The sequence below is a fragment of the Salmo salar genome, chromosome ssa02 (assembly GCF_905237065.1).
Source record: "Salmo salar chromosome ssa02, Ssal_v3.1, whole genome shotgun sequence".
NCBI lineage: Eukaryota > Metazoa > Chordata > Actinopteri > Salmoniformes > Salmonidae > Salmo > Salmo salar.
Genome location: NC_059443.1, coordinates 3,057,501 through 3,073,922, shown reverse-complemented (window position 1 = coordinate 3,073,922; position 16,422 = coordinate 3,057,501). Strand labels below are relative to the sequence as shown.

Here is a 16,422-nt window from a genome sequence, read left to right as displayed (position 1 = left end):
ACCCAACCAGTTTATACAATTAATATGCAGCAGTTTATCAGTTATGGAAGTTCTGTTTCAAATACAATGGAACAGGAAACTAAACAAGGTAAGTCAGTTACCTGCCAATACCTAAGTGATCACGTGTGATGAGCACTGTTTGCATAATACATTCCTCGTCTAGGGCGTTAGCCTGTTAGGTTTTTGTTTTCATACATGGCATTGGTAGGTTTAATTGTTGATCATGGCATAGTCACTAGACAACTGGAGAGGCAAGTGTTTTTATTTCTGATAAGAAATAATTTCAATAAGACTGATCCCATAAACTAGTCTAGACCTGTCAGCATCAGGTGAAGTGACCATAAAGAGATCATGAGGGAGATATGACGTGTGGAAAGAGAAACTTAACTAAATGGAAACTAGTCCATTGTAACAATGCTATAAATAGTCCTGTGACTGAAACTCTTCACTTGGAAAGACAGCACATCCCAGACGGAGAACATCATGGGTGTCTCAGGTTTAACCAAATTATTAAATCATCATGGAAACATTTTAGAAGATTTTAAATTCAGTGAAAGCAAGCTGGTCGTAGATGGTAGTAATCTGTTCCACTCTCTTTATTTTAAATCACGTTTGGATCAGAAGCATGGAGGGGATTATGATGATTTTGAGGACCAGGTCTGCAAGTTCTTTAAGGCTCTGAGAGATTGTGGCATTAAACCTTATGTGATTATAGATGGAGGCTCCGACCACACCGACAAAAAGTTTAAAACTCTCAAAAATCGAGCTGAATCAAAGATCAAGAATGCCAAAGCCTTGACTGAATCAAATAATCTGGAAAGAGATGTACTACCAGCCCTTGTCAAATATGTCTTCAAACAGGTCCTCTCCAGCCTAAATGTGCCATTCACACAGTGCATCTGTGAGGCAGACCAAGGAATAGCCCTCCTGGCTCGAAATTGGAAATGTCCAGTGCTGTCTGATGACAGCGACTTTTATATCTTTGACATCGTGGAAGGATGTCTGCCCATCTCTCATTTTCAGTGGCAGGAGACGTCTGTGAGTCAACGATATATCAAGTGCAAGCGCTACACCACAACAAAGATTCTCCCAACACTTTAACATCAACAAACAGCTCCTCCCAGTCTTCGCTGTTATGGTAGGAAATGACAATGTCTATTTTGGCATCACGTGGGAGGACAATGAAGACAAGCCGCGTGTGGGAAGCAAAGTAAGACAAGCCGAAGAGAGATTTCCTACCTTGGAACGCATCCTGAAATGGCTGGCCAGCGTCCAGGAGAAAAAGAAGGCCTTGGAGTTAATGCCCAGTCTTATTGGAGACAAGAATGCTGACGTCGTCTCTAGGGGCATGATAGACTATGATATTCCAGAGACTCTACCCAGTTACCTGGAGGGGTTCTTCAGCAATGACGTGGCGCCTGGCCTCGACTGTCTCCCAACGCCTCTGAGGTCCTGCCAGATTGGACCCTGCTGCTGTTGATGAAGGGTAAGCTTCCCTCCCGCATTGTGAACGTGCTGCTGCATAAGAGGGTGATGCAGAGTGCTCAAGTGGAAAATCACGCCTTGGTCAGTGGGAACACCACCTCTCAGTTCATACGGCAGGTACTCTATGGGCTGCTGCTGCTTGGGAGCTCCCCAGTGAAGGAGCATGACAGGAAAGGCAAGAACCTCAGAACCGATGGGAGGAAGGCGGACCCGAGCAGTCAAAAGGTCTCAGAGGTGAAAGAGTATGACAGGGAAGGCACGGAGCTGACATACAGAATGGTTAAAGCCATCCTGCCCAGTGCTGCACAACACCTGCAGCTAGACACGCTGGATAAGGTATGTATACATATGATACAGTATTGTATAGTTAAGAAAGAAGGCCAGAGGGGGTGTGGTATACAGCCAATAACCATGGCTAAAGGCTATTCTTACGCACGACGCAAGGCGGAGTGCCTGGATACAGCCCTTAGCCGTGGTTTCCTGCACGAACCACCCAGTTTCTAATATACAGTATATTATGAACGTACTGCTGTTGATACTGAAATTAATTATCATTCTCTTGTTCTGTTTCTTAGGCTCCACATTCAGTGCGGCTTGAGGTGTTTTGGAAACCCTTCGTGTGTCCCAGTCCACTTTGAATGGTATCCCACCTCATCTGGAACTTCCTGTGGCTGTTACCTACTACTGGCTGAGGCACGCCCATCCCCAACCAGACCGTCCTCTCCTGCAGGCCCTGCTACTAGGACTGGTCTATGGAGAGTTCTGCAGAGAGAGGAAGTGCCAGGGGAGGTATGGACCAGAGCATGAACCAAAATACACAAACAGACTCACACAATGTATAATTCATAAATATTGAATTGTGTGAAGTGCAGCCAATGACTCCTCCCCTTTTTGTGTATCTGGGTTCATAGTGGAGGCCGAGGGACCCGTGTTGGAGAGGCTGAGAGAGCTGACTCAGAATCCTGTAGGAGCTGATTTAAACCTGGGTGTGGCCTACGCCTATAGCCAATGGCAGTGCTGCCTGAGGGAGGGCCTTAACCTGAACCAACTGCTGTGCTTCCCTCTAACTGAGCCTCAGTGTGCCTGGTAAGGTGTCACTTCCTGAATCAACCTAAATCAATTACTGTACATGTTATTCTAGCCCAGCAGCAAGACAGCTAATTCAACCATCTGTTGTTTCCCTGTTGGAGTCTAGGCTGTACAGGGGCACTCTGGTGCACCAGCTTGTGGACCAACTGAGACGGGGGGGGTGAACCCGGATTCTCTTCTGATGGAAGTCCTTTCCTCTATGGAGCTTTACCAAGTCATGCTGGATAACCTGAAGGATTGTTATGAAGGTACTGGAAGAAAGGAGGAGGCCAATGAAGAGGGTTGGACGCAAGTCAGGAGGTAGGAAGAGGTAGGGGTGGGAATAGGCACCACTACGTACAGTACAAGTCAAAAGTTTGGACACACCTGCTCATTGAAGGGTTTTTCTTTATTTTTACTACTTTCTACATTGTAGAATAATAGTGCAGACATCAAAACAATGAAATAACACATATGGAATCATGTAGTAACCAATTCTTTTTTAAACAAATCAAAATATATTTTATATTTGCGATTCTTCAAAGTAGCCACCCTTTGCCTTGATGACACTAACAAAATGTCCCCAGTTGGTGTTTTATTTTGTTTACTATTGTTGTGGGGACTTCTGGTTCCCATAAGTATAGTTAAACACGTTCACACGCAGACACACCGACACACACCACACACACACACCACACACACACACCACACACACACACCACACACACACACCACACACACAGACACACACACAGACACACACCACATGCACCAGACACACAGTGCAAAAGAAGAGTCAGCTAGCCTCTGCTCTCATTGCTGCATGATGAAAGTGGCCCAAGCCTCTGAGAAGTCTGCTAATGATAACGATGTGGAGGCTCTCTCTCTCTCTCTCTATCTCCCTCTCTTGCTCTCTCAGTCCCAGCTCAGGTATATCCCAGCCCCCAAGGCTCTCAGTCCCAGCTCAGGTATATCCCAGCCCCTAGGCTCTCAGCCCCAGCTCAGGTATATCCCAGCCCCCCCAGCCCCCAAGGCTCTCAGTCCCAGCTCAGGTATATCCCAGCCCCTAGGCTCTCAGTCCCAGCTCAGGTATATCCTAGACCCCAGCCCCTAGACTCTCAGTCCCAGCTCAGGTATATCCCAGCCCCCAGCCCCTAGACTCTCAGTCCCAGCTCAGGTATATCCCAGCCCCCCAGCCCCTAGACTCTCAGTCCCAGCTCAGGTATATCCCAGCCCCCCAGCCCCTAGACTCTCAGTCCCAGCTCAGGTATATCCCAGCCCCCCAGCCCCTAGGCTCTCAGTCCCAGCTCAGGTATATCCCAGTCCCCCAGCCCCTAGACTCTCAGTCCCAGCTCAGGTATATCCCAGCCCCTAGACTCTCAGTCCCAGCTCAGGTATATCCCAGCCCCCAGCCCCTAGACTCTCAGTCCCAGCTCAGGTATATCCCAGCCCCCCAGCCCCTAGACTCTCAGTCCCAGCTCAGGTATATCCCAGTCCCCCCAGCCCCGAGACTCTCAGTCCCAGCTCAGGTATATCCCAGCCCCTAGACTCTCAGTCCCAGCTCAGGTATATCCCAGCCCCCCAGCCCCTAGACTCTCAGTCTCAGCTCAGGTATATCCCAGCCCCCCAGCCCCTAGACTCTCAGTCCCAGCTCAGGTATATCCCAGCCCCCAAGGCTCTCAGTCCCAGCTCAGGTATATCCCAGCCCCCAAGGCTCTCAGTCCCAGCTCAGGTATATCCCAGCCCCCTAGGCTCTCAGTCCCAGCTCAGGTATATCCTAGACCCCCAGTCCCAGCACAGGTATATCCCAGCCGCCCCTTAGTCCCCCCGTCCCAGCTCAGGTATATCCTAGACCCCCAGTCCCAGCTCAGGTATATCCCAGCCCCCTAGGCTCTCATCCCCTCTTTCAGGTATACATCAATAAGCTACATGGGAGGCCGACTCAGAGTGGAGGGGAGCTCGAATAGCAGGGCTTAGCATAGACTCTATGCGTCCTAAATGGCACCCCATTCCCATTGGGAGTCACCCTTAGACTCTCTTCCCAACAACCCCTGAGAGATCTGTTACCACCATGCCCCACTACTTGCTTCCCGCCTGCCTCTCTCTCCAGCTCTCTTTATCTTGCTCCCTCCTCTCTCTCACACCATCACTCTCTTCTCTCTCTCAATTAAATTCAGTTCAATTCAAGGGGCTTTATTGGCATGGGAATCATATGTTAACATTGCCAAAGGAAGTGAGGTAGATAATATACAAAAGTGAAATAAACAATAAAAAGGAACAGTAAATATTACACTCACAGAAGTTCCAAAAGAATAAAGACATTCAAAATGTCATATTATGTCTATATACAGTGTTGTAACGATGTGCAAATGGTTAAAGTACAAAGGGGAAAATAAATAAACATAAATATGGGTTGTATTTACAATGGTGTTTGTTCTTCACTGGTTGCCCTTTTCTTGTGGAAACAGGTCACACTTATTGCTGCTGTGATGGAACACAGTGGTATTTCACCCAGTAGATTTGTGAGTTTATCAAAATTGGGTTTGTTTTCGAGTTATTTGTGGATCTGTGTAATCTGAGGGAAATATGTGTCTCTAATATGGTCATACATTTGGCAGGAGGTTAGGAAGTGCAGCTCAGTTTCCATCTCATTTTGTGGGCAGTGTGCACATAGCCTGTCTTTTCTTGAGAGCCAGGCAGCCTTTCTCAATAGCAAGGCTATGCTCACTGAGTCTGTACATAGTCAAAGCGTTCCTTAAGTTTGGGTCAGTCACAGTGGTCATGTATTCTGCCACTGTGTACTCTCTGTTTAGGGCCAAATAGCATTCTAGTTTGCTCAGTTTTTTGTGAAATCTTTCCAATGAGTCAAGTAATTATCTTTTAGTTTTTTATGATTTTTGTGGCATACCTGATACCTGTTGTGTCTAATTGTGTTCCTGTCCTGGGGCTCTGTGGGGTTTGTTTGTGTTTGTTAATAAACAAATTAGGCACATGTGGGCATACCTGATACCATTTTTTTTACAGAAATGCAATGGTTCATTGGATCAGTCTAAAACTTTGCACATACACTAATGCCATCTAGTGGCCAAAATCTAAATTGCAACTGGGCTGGAATAATACATTATGGCCTTTCTCTTGCATTTCTAAGATGATGGTACAAAAAAATACAAAATAATGTTTTTTTTGTCTTTGTATTATCTTTAACCAAATCTATTGTGTTATTTTCTACTACATTAATTTCACATTTCCATAAACTTGAAAGTGTTTCCTTTCAAATGGTACCAAGAATATGCGTATCCTTACTTCAGGGCATGAGCTACAGGCAGTTAGATTTGGGTATGTCATTTTAGGCGAAAATTTTTAAAAAGGGGCGGATCCTTAAGAGGCTAACCACTTCTGGGAAAATTGGAAAACACTAAACAAACAACAACACAAAGAGTTATCTATCCAAAATGGAGATGTATGGGTAAACCCCTTCTCCAATCTTTTTGGCTCTATAACAAAGAACAAACAGCAAAAACATATACAGGATCAAATACAAATCTTAGAATCAACTATTAAAGACTACCAGAACCCACTGGATTCTCCAATTACCTTGAATGAACTACAGGACAACATAAAAAACCAAAAGGCCTGTGGTGTTGATGGTATCCTCAATATAATGCTAAAATATACAGACAAGAAATTTCAATTGGCTATACTTAAACTCTTTAACAATATCCTTAGCTCTGGCATCTTCCCCAATATTTGAAACAAAGGACTGATCACCCCAATCCACAAAAGCGGAGACAAATTTGACCCCAATAACTACCGTGGGATATGCGTCAACAGCAACTTTGGGAAAATCCTCTGCATTATCATTAACAGCAGACTTGTACATTTCCTCAGCGAAAACAATGTACTGAGCAAATGTCAAATTAAAATAGGCAAAAAAAAATAAAAAATAGGCAAAAAACACACATTTCTTCCCACAAGGCCGTGGGGTGAGACAGGGATGCAGCTTAAGCCCCACCCTCTTCAACATATATATCAATGAATTGGCGAGGGCACTAGAACAGTCTGCAGCACCCAGCCTCACCCTACTAGAATCTGAAGTCAAATGTCTACTGTTTGTTAATGATCTGGTGCTTCTGTCACCAACCAAGGAGGGCCTACAGCAGCACCTAGATCTTCTGCACAGATTCTGTCAGACCTGGTCCCTTGACAGTAAATCTCAGTAAGACCAAAATAATGGTGTTCCAAAAAAGGTCCAGTCGCCAGGACCACAAATACAAATTCCATCTAGACACCGTTGCCCTAGAGCACACAAAAACTATACATACCTCGGCCTAAACATCAGCACCACCGGTAACTTCCACAAAGCTGTGAACGATCTGAGAGACACACACACACACACACACACACACACACACACACACACACACACACACACACACACACACACACACACACACACACACACAGAAGGGGGATGATTGCTCAACTTACCACATTGTGTAACTTGAGTCATATAAGATACCCAAGACACTTCACTTTATATGTCCTTACAGGCAGGGTTGTGGCTGTGTTCCTTGTTGTACTCTACTGTTGTGGCTGTATTCCTTGTTGTACTATACTGTTGTGGCTGTGTTCCTTGTTGTACTATACTGTTGTGGCTGTGTTCCTTGTTGTACTATACTCTACTGTTGTGACTGTATTCCTTGTTGTACTATACTCTACTGTTGTGGCTGTGTTCCTTGTTGTACTATACTCTACTGTTGTGGCTGTGTTCCTTGTTGTACAATACTCTACTGTTGTGGCTGTGTTCCTTGTTGTACTTTACTGTTGTGGCTGTATTCCTTGTTGTGCTATACTATACTGTTGTGGCTGTGTTCCTTGTTGTACAATACTCTACTGTTGTGGCTGTGTTCCTTGTTGTACTCTACTGTTGTGGCTGTGTTCCTTGTTGTATTCTACTGTTGTGGCTGTATTCCTTGTTGTACTATACTGTTGTGGCTGTGTTCCTTGTTGTACTCTACTGTTGTGACTGTATTCCTTGTTGTACTATGCTGTTGTGGCTGTATTCCTTGTTGTACTATACTGTTGTGGCTGTATTTTTATTCTTGTTGTACTATACTGTTGTGGCTGTATTCCTTGTTGTACTATACTGTTGTGGCTGTATTCCTTGTTGTACTATACTCTACTGTGGTGGCTGTATTCCTTGTTGTACTATACTGTCGTGGCTGTATTCCTTGTTGTACCATACTGTTGTGGCTGTATTCCTTGTTGTACTATACTGTTGTGGCTGTGTTCCTTGTTGTAACTCTACTGTTGTGGCTGTGTTCCTTGTTGTACACTCTAATGTTGTGACTGTGTTCCTTGTTGTACTATACTCTAATGTTGTGGCTGTGTTCCTTGTTGTATATACTCTACTGTTGTGGCTGTGTTCCTTGTTGTACTCTACTGTTGTGGCTGTATTCCTTGTTGTACTATACTGTTGTGGCAGTATTCCTTGTTGTACTATACTGGTCACTTGTTGTGACTGTATTCCTTGTTGTACTATACTGTTGTGGCTGTATTCCTTGTTGTACTCTAATGTTGTGGCTGTGTTCCTTGTTGTACTATACTGTTGTGGCTGTATTCCTTGTTGTACTCTACTGTTGTGGCTGTATTCCTTGTTGTACTATACTGTTGTGGCTGTGTTGCTTGTTGTACTCTAATGTTGTGACTGTATTCCTTGTTGTACTATACTATACTGTTGTGGCTGTGTTCCTTGTTGTAACTCTACTGTTGTGGCTGTATTCCTTGTTGTAACTCTACTGTTGTGACTGTGTTCCTTGTTGTACTATACTCTAATGTTGTGGCTGTGTTCCTTGTTGTACTATACTGTTGTGGCTGTGTTCCTTGTTGTACTATACTCTGCTGTTGTGACTGTGTTCCTTGTTGTACTATACTCTACTGTTGTGACTGTGTTCCTTGTTGTACTATACTGTTGTGGCTGTGTTCCTTGTTGTACTATACTGTTGTGGCTGTGTTCCTTGTTGTACTATACTCTACTGTTGTGACTGTGTTCCTTGTTGTACTATACTGTTGTAGCTGTATTCCCTGTTGTACTCTACTGTTGTGGCTGTATTCCTTGTTGTACTATACTCTGCTGTTATGACTGTGATCCTTGTTGTGCTATACTCTACTGTTGTGGCTGTATTCCTTGTTGTACTATACTCTGCTGTTGTGACTGTGTTCCTTGTTGTACTATACTCTGCTGTTGTGACTGTGTTCCTTGTTGTACTATACTCTACTGTTGTGGCTGTATTCCTTGTTGTCCTATACTCTGCTGTTGTGACTGTGTTCCTTGTTGTACTATACTCTACTGTTGTGACTGTGTTCCTTGTTGTACTATACTCTACTGTTGTGGCTGTGTTCCTTGTTGTACTATACTATACTGTTGTGGCTGTGTTCTTTGTTGTACTATACTCTACTGTTGTGGCTGTATTCCTTGTTGTACTATACTCTGCTGTTGTGACTGTGTTCCTTGTTGTACTATACTCTACTGTTGTGACTGTGTTCCTTGTTGTACTATACTCTACTGTTGTGACTGTGTTCCTTGTTGTACTATACTCTACTGTCTTGCACACTATATACTGCAATGAAGCTTTTAGCTGGCAGTTTAAACAAGTAATAAAAGCATCTAATAAAGATGTTAAACTGATGGTTGTTCTGTAACTTCGATGGCACTAATACACATTCCCATCAACCACTGTTGATTGGCAATAAATGATGTATTAAATGAAATGTCTGATACTTCAGGCCTCCACTGTGGCAGTTATCTAGTTACTACAGCAGTGCCTTGGACGGTAAGTACAAAAACATGACAACACATCTGAGAAGACTCAGGGATCCAATCAACAGAACTTTATCTGACAAACAAGCTGTGTTGTCTCTCTCAGGGCTGTGTTGTCTCTCTCAGGGCTGTGTGTTGTCTCTCTCAGGGCTGTGTTGTCTCTCTCAGGGCTGTGTGTTGTCTCTCTCAGGGCTGTGTTGTCTCTCTCAGGGCTGTGTTGTCTCTCTCAGGGCTGTGTTGTCTCTCTCAGGGCTGTGTTGTCTCTCTCAGGGCTGTGTGTTGTCTCTCTCAGGGCTGTGTGTTGTCTCTCTCAGGGCTGTGTGTTGTCTCTCTCAGGGCTGTGTGTTGTCTCTCTCAGGGCTGTGTGTTGTCTCTCTCAGGGCTGTGTGTTGTCTCTCTCAGGGCTGTGTGTTGTCTCTCTCAGGGCTGTGTTGTCTCTCTCAGGGCTGTGTGTTGTCTCTCTCAGGGCTGTGTGTTGTCTCTCTCAGGGCTGTGTGTTGTCTCTCTCAGGGCTGTGTGTTGTCTCTCTCAGGGCGTGTGTTGTCTCTCTCAGGGGCTGTGTTGTCTCTCTCAGGGCTGTGTGTTGTCTCTCTCAGGGCTGTGTGTTGTCTCTCTCAGGGCTGTGTTGTCTCTCTCAGGGCTGTGTTGTCTCTCTCAGGGCTGTGTGTTGTCTCTCTCAGGGCTGTGTGTTGTCTCTCTCAGGTCTGTGTGTGTGTGTGTGTGTGTGTGTGTGTGTGTGTGTGTGTGTGTGTGTGTGTGTGTGTGTGTGTGTGTCTGTGTGTCTGTGTGTGTGTGTGTGTGTGTGTGTGTGTGTGTGTGTGTCTGTACACTGAACAAAAAAGAGTCTGTGTTAGTGAAATCAGTGGTGCTGGTTTTTCCTGTGAGTCTGGTCAGAATGACCCAGTTGTTGAGTTCAGTAACATTAGAAGAAAGAGTGACGCACAAGGTTTGTTTTGCTTCTGAGACACACGCACACACACATGCCTGCACGTGCGAACACACACACACACACATATCAGAATAGACTAGGGTGTGTTTCCCTTCTGAAACCCAGTCAGGTTCAATAACAACAAACACAGGATGTAATGACTGTGGAGGGTCTAGAGTATTATAATGATCACAACCCAGATTAACAACACACAGCTAGGAGGGTCTAGTGTATTATAATGATCACAACCCAGATTAACAAAACACAGCTAGGTGGGTCTAGTGTATTATAATGATCACAACCCAGATTAACAACACACAGCTAGGTGGGTCTAGTGTATTATAATGATCACAACCCAGATTAACAACACACAGCTAGGTGGGTCTAGAGTATTATAATGATCACAACCCAGATTAACAACACACAGCTAGGAGGGTCTAGTGTATTATAATGATCACAACCCAGATTAACAACACACAGCTAGGTGGGTCTAGTGTATTATAATGATGACAACCCAGATTAACAACACACAGCTAGGTGGGTCTAGTGTATTATAATGATCACAACCCAGATTAACAACACACAGCTAGGTGGGTCTAGTGTATTATAATGATCACAACCCAGATTAACAACACACAGCTAGGTGGGTCTAGTGTATTATAATGATCACAACCCAGATTAACAACACACAGCTAGGAGGGTCTAGTGTATTATAATGATCACAACCCAGATTAACAACACACAGCTAGGTGGGTCTAGTGTATTATAATGATCACAACCCAGATTAACAACACACAGCTAGGTGGGTCTAGTGTATTATAATGATCACAACCCAGATTAACAACACACAGCTAGGTGGGTCTAGAGTATTATAATGATCACAACCCAGATTAACAACACACAGCTAGGTGGGTCTAGAGTATTATAATGATCACAACCCAGATTAACAACACACAGCTAGGTGGGTCTAGTGTATTATAATGATCACAACCCAGATTAACAACACACAGCTAGGTGGGTCTAGTGTATTATAATGATCACAACCCAGATTAACAACACACAGCTAGGAGGGTCTAGTGTATTATAATGATCACAACCCAGATTAACAACACACAGCTAGGAGGGTCTAGTGTATTATAATGATCACAACCCAGATTAACAACACACAGCTAGGTGGGTCTAGAGTATTATAACGATCACAACCCAGATTAACAACACACAGCTAGGTGGGTCTAGCGTATTATAATGATCACAACCCAGATTAACAACACACAGCTAGGTGGGTCTAGTGTATTATAATGATCACAACCCAGATTAACAACACACAGCTAGGTGGGTCTAGAGTATTATAATGATCACAACCCAGATTAACAACACACAGCTAGGTGGGTCTAGTGTATTATAATGATCACAACCCATAAACCCAGATTAACAACACACAGCTAGGTGGGTCTAGGGTATTATAATGAACACAACCCAGATTAACAACACACAGCTAGGTGGGTCTAGTGTATTATAATGATCACAACCCAGATTAACAACACACAGCTAGGTGGGTCTAGTGTATTATAATGATCACAACCCAGATTAACAACACACAGCTAGGTGGGTCTAGTGTATTATAATGATCACAACCCAGATTAACAACACACAGCTAGGAGGGTCTAGTAGTATTATAATGATCACAACCCAGATTAACAACACACAGCTAGGTGGGTCTAGTGTATTATAATGATCACAACCCAGATTAACAACACACAGCTAGGAGGGTCTAGTGTATTATAATGATCACAACCCAGATTAACAACACACAGCTAGGTGGGTCTAGTGTATTATAATGATCACAACCCAGATTAACAACACACAGCTAGGTGGGTCTAGAGTATTATAATGATCACAACCCAGATTAACAACACACAGCTAGGAGGGTCTAGTGTATTATAATGATCACAACCCAGATTAACAACACACAGCTAGGTGGGTCTAGTGTATTATAATGATCACAACCCAGATTAACAACACACAGCTAGGTGGGTCTAGTGTATTATAATGATCACAACCCAGATTAACAACACACAGCTAGGTGGGTCTAGTGTATTATAATGATCACAACCCAGATTAACAACACACAGCTAGGTGGGTCTAGTGTATTATAATGATCACAACCCAGATTAACAACACACAGCTAGGAGGGTCTAGTATATTATAATGATCACAACCCAGATTAACAACACACAGCTAGGTGGGTCTAGTGTATTATAATGATCACAACCCAGATTAACAACACACAGCTAGGTGGGTCTAGTGTATTATAATGATCACAACCCAGATTAACAACACACAGCTAGGTGGGTCTAGAGTATTATAATGATCACAACCCAGATTAACAACACACAGCTAGGTGGGTCTAGTGTATTATAATGATCACAACCCAGATTAACAACACACAGCTAGGTGGGTCTAGTGTATTATAATGATCACAACCCAGATTAACAACACACAGCTAGGTGGGTCTAGAGTATTATAATGATCACAACCCAGATTAACAACACACAGCTAGGAGGGTCTAGTGTATTATAATGATCACAACCCAGATTAACAACACACAGCTAGGTGGGTCTAGAGTATTATAATGATCACAACCCAGATTAACAACACACAGCTAGGAGGGTCTAGTGTATTATAATGATCACAACCCAGATTAACATAACCCAGATTAACAACACACAGCTAGGAGGGTCTAGGGTATTATAATGAACACAACCCAGATTAACAACACACAGCTAGGTGGGTCTAGTGTATTATAATGATCACAACCCAGATTAACAACACACAGCTAGGTGGGTCTAGTGTATTATAATGATCACAACCCAGATTAACAACACACAGCTAGGTGGGTCTAGTGTATTATAATGATCACAACCCAGATTAACAACACACAGCTAGGAGGGTCTAGTATATTATAATGATCACAACCCAGATTAACAACACACAGCTAGGAGGGTCTAGTATATTATAATGATCACAACCCAGATTAACAACACACAGCTAGGAGGGTCTAGTGTATTATAATGATCACAACCCAGATTAACAACACACAGCTAGGTGGGTCTAGTGTATTATAATGATCACAACCCAGATTAACAACACACAGCTAGGTGGGTCTAGTGTATTATAATGATCACAACCCAGATTAACAACACACAGCTAGGTGGGTCTAGTGTATTATAATGATCACAACCCAGATTAACAACACACAGCTAGGTGGGTCTAGTGTATTATAATGATCACAACCCAGATTAACAACACACAGCTAGGTGGGTCTAGAGTATTATAATGATCACAACCCAGATTAACAACACACAGCTAGGTGGGTCTAGTGTATTATAATGATAACTAAATTCCTAGATGTTATAAAATGTAACGTGGTGAATCTCTCTTCTGAATTAGAAACCTATATATCCGTTTTAATATGTCATAACACATTTTCATATCCCATGTGATCTTTATTTAGTTTGAAACACAATCTATTGATTGATTTGTATAAACAGCACATGTGCTGTTGTTAAATAGGGAGCATTTACATAAGAAGCCTTGACATGAAAATTAAACCTAATCTCTGTTTCTGTAAAAAGAAATGCAACCACTCTCAAATTTCTAGACAGAGCTTTGGATGCCAGGACTGACCACCCATGATATCAACATTACAGTTTTAACCATGTTTTGACACTGTACAGTTTTTTTATTTTTTACATTTACATTGTTTACAACCATTAGAGTTAAAACAAGCTTGTATTTTGGGTTCTGATGGGGAACAACAGTTGAACTAAGCTCATAAGGCTTTTACAAGTTATATTATTCAAGAATGATATAAATACTGTATATCAGTCATTTATAAATCCCCAAAAATAGATGTAGCAACTAAGGATTCCAGTTTTAAGCCAGCGGGTACTGAGGTAGCTCTTACGTACATGCTGAACATTCATAACAATCAGTACAATGAAGTTAACCTCTGCTGGGCCTGTATTTATCAAGCGTTTCAGAGTAGGACTGCTGATCTGGGATCAGTTCCTCCCTGTCCATAATAATCAGATTCGTTGTGATCTAAAAGGATAAAACTGATCCTAGACCAGCACTCCTCCTACAGGCCCTGGAGAGTGAGAGAGGCACCAGCACTCCTCCTACAGGCCCTGGAGAGTGAGAGAGGGATAAACTGATCCTAGACCAGCACTCCTACTACAGGCCCTGGAGAGTGAGAAAGGGATAAACTGATCCTAGACCAGCACTCCTACTACAGGCCCTGGAGAGTGAGAGAGGCACCAGCACTCCTCCTACAGGCCCTGGAGAGTGAGAAAGGGATAAACTGATCCTAGACCAGCACTCCTCCTACAGGCCCTGGAGAGTGAGAGAGGGATAAACTGATCCTAGACCAGCACTCCTCCTACAGGCCCTGGAGAGTGAGAAAGGGATAAACTGATCCTAGACCAGCACTCCTACTACAGGCCCTGGAGAGTGAGAAAGGGATAAACTGATCCTAGACCAGCACTCCTACTACAGGCCCTGGAGAGTGAGAAAGGGATGTAAACAAGCTATCCATTATGGAGAGGAATTCCAGTATAAAAAGAAAGACATCGATCAAACCAATGAGAATGTGATGGGAACATAGCAACGCTAATTTAAAGACGCGCGCACACACACACACACACACACACACACACACACAAAGCCAGTTTGTTTCCCTTCTAAACCAATGAGAATGTGATGGGAACATAGCAACGTTCATTTAAAGATGGAGGGAGATTTTATTTTTTACCTTTATTTTATTAGGCAAGTGAGTTAAGAACAAATTCTTATTTACAATGACGGTCTAGGAACAGTGGGTTAACTGCCGTGTTCAGAGGTACAACGACAGATTTTTACCTTGTCAGCTTGGGGATTAGATCTTGCAACCTTTCAGATACTAGTCCAACGCTCTAACCACTAGGCTACCTGCTCTAACCACTAGGCTACCTGCTCTAACCACTAGGCTACCTGCTCTAACCACTAGGCTACCTGCTCTAACCACTAGGCTACATGTCTCTAACCACTAGGCTACCTGCTCTAACCACTAGGCTACCTGCTCTAACCACTAGGCTACCTGCTCTAACCACTAGGCTACCTGCTCTAACCACTAGGCTACCTGGATCTAACCACTAGGCTACCTGCTCTAACCACTAGGCTACCTGGCTCTAACCACTAGGCTACCTGCCGCCCCATATATGAGAGGAGATGGGAGGAGGATAATTGTACAATACAGGTACCATTCACTAATGTCATTACTTATACCCGGAAAATATGAGGGGTAAGTGGAGATAATATGAGAGGTAGGTGGAGATAATATGAGAGGTAGGTGGAGATAATATGAGAGGTAGGTGGAGATAATATGAGGGGTAGGTAGAGATAATATGAGGGGTAGGTAGAGATAATATGAGGGGTAGTTAGAGATAATATGAGGGGTAGGTGGAGATAATATGAGGGGTAGGTAGAGATAATATGAGGGGTAGGTAGAGATAATATGAGGGGTAGGTAGAGATAATATGAGGGGTAGGTGGAGATAATATGAGGGGTAGGTATAGATAATATGAGGGGTAGGTAGAGATAATATGAGGGGTAGGTAGAGATAATATGAGGGGTAGGTAGAGATAATATGAGGGGTAGGTGGAGATATTATGTGGGGTAGGTAGAGATAATATGAAAGTGTAATTTCATAGCATGAATGATTTAATCTCCCAAAGCCTGATTTTTCCTGACAGTTGGCTCCGATGTCTCGCTCCATTATGCATGTCATTTTGATTCCTCCAACTGGGTCGCTGCTCGGCTCTATCAGACCAAAGTGTTTGAAATTGTCAGCAAGAGAAAGGCGTTGGTTCTCTCTGGATATCAACCATCAGCTTCACAGCCCAGCCTGAGAGAGAGAGAGAGGGGGAGAGAGAGAGGGGGAGGGAAAGAGAGAGAGAGAGAGAGATGAGGGGAAAATAACATTAACAAGACACGAGAGACAGAGAGCCTGAGTATGCATGTCTCTAGCCACCCTGACTGCCTGCCGCTGGCACAACCCTAGAAACAGGAGGAGAGAGCGAGG

At 43.6% G+C, this 16,422-nt stretch overlaps 1 protein-coding gene across 1 annotated transcript; it reads left to right on the top strand.

Moving 5' to 3' along the window:
• The first annotated feature begins 321 nt into the window (after nt 1-321).
• LOC123733265 (protein asteroid homolog 1-like) lies at nt 322-2,738 on the top strand. The gene is given in 6 exon segments (XM_045712734.1): nt 322-1,077; nt 1,450-1,821; nt 2,061-2,088; nt 2,091-2,274; nt 2,353-2,571; nt 2,681-2,738. Coding segments are annotated over 6 exon segments (1,455 nt in total). The 5' UTR covers nt 322-483.
• Nucleotides 2,739-16,422: the final 13,684 nt, after the last annotated feature.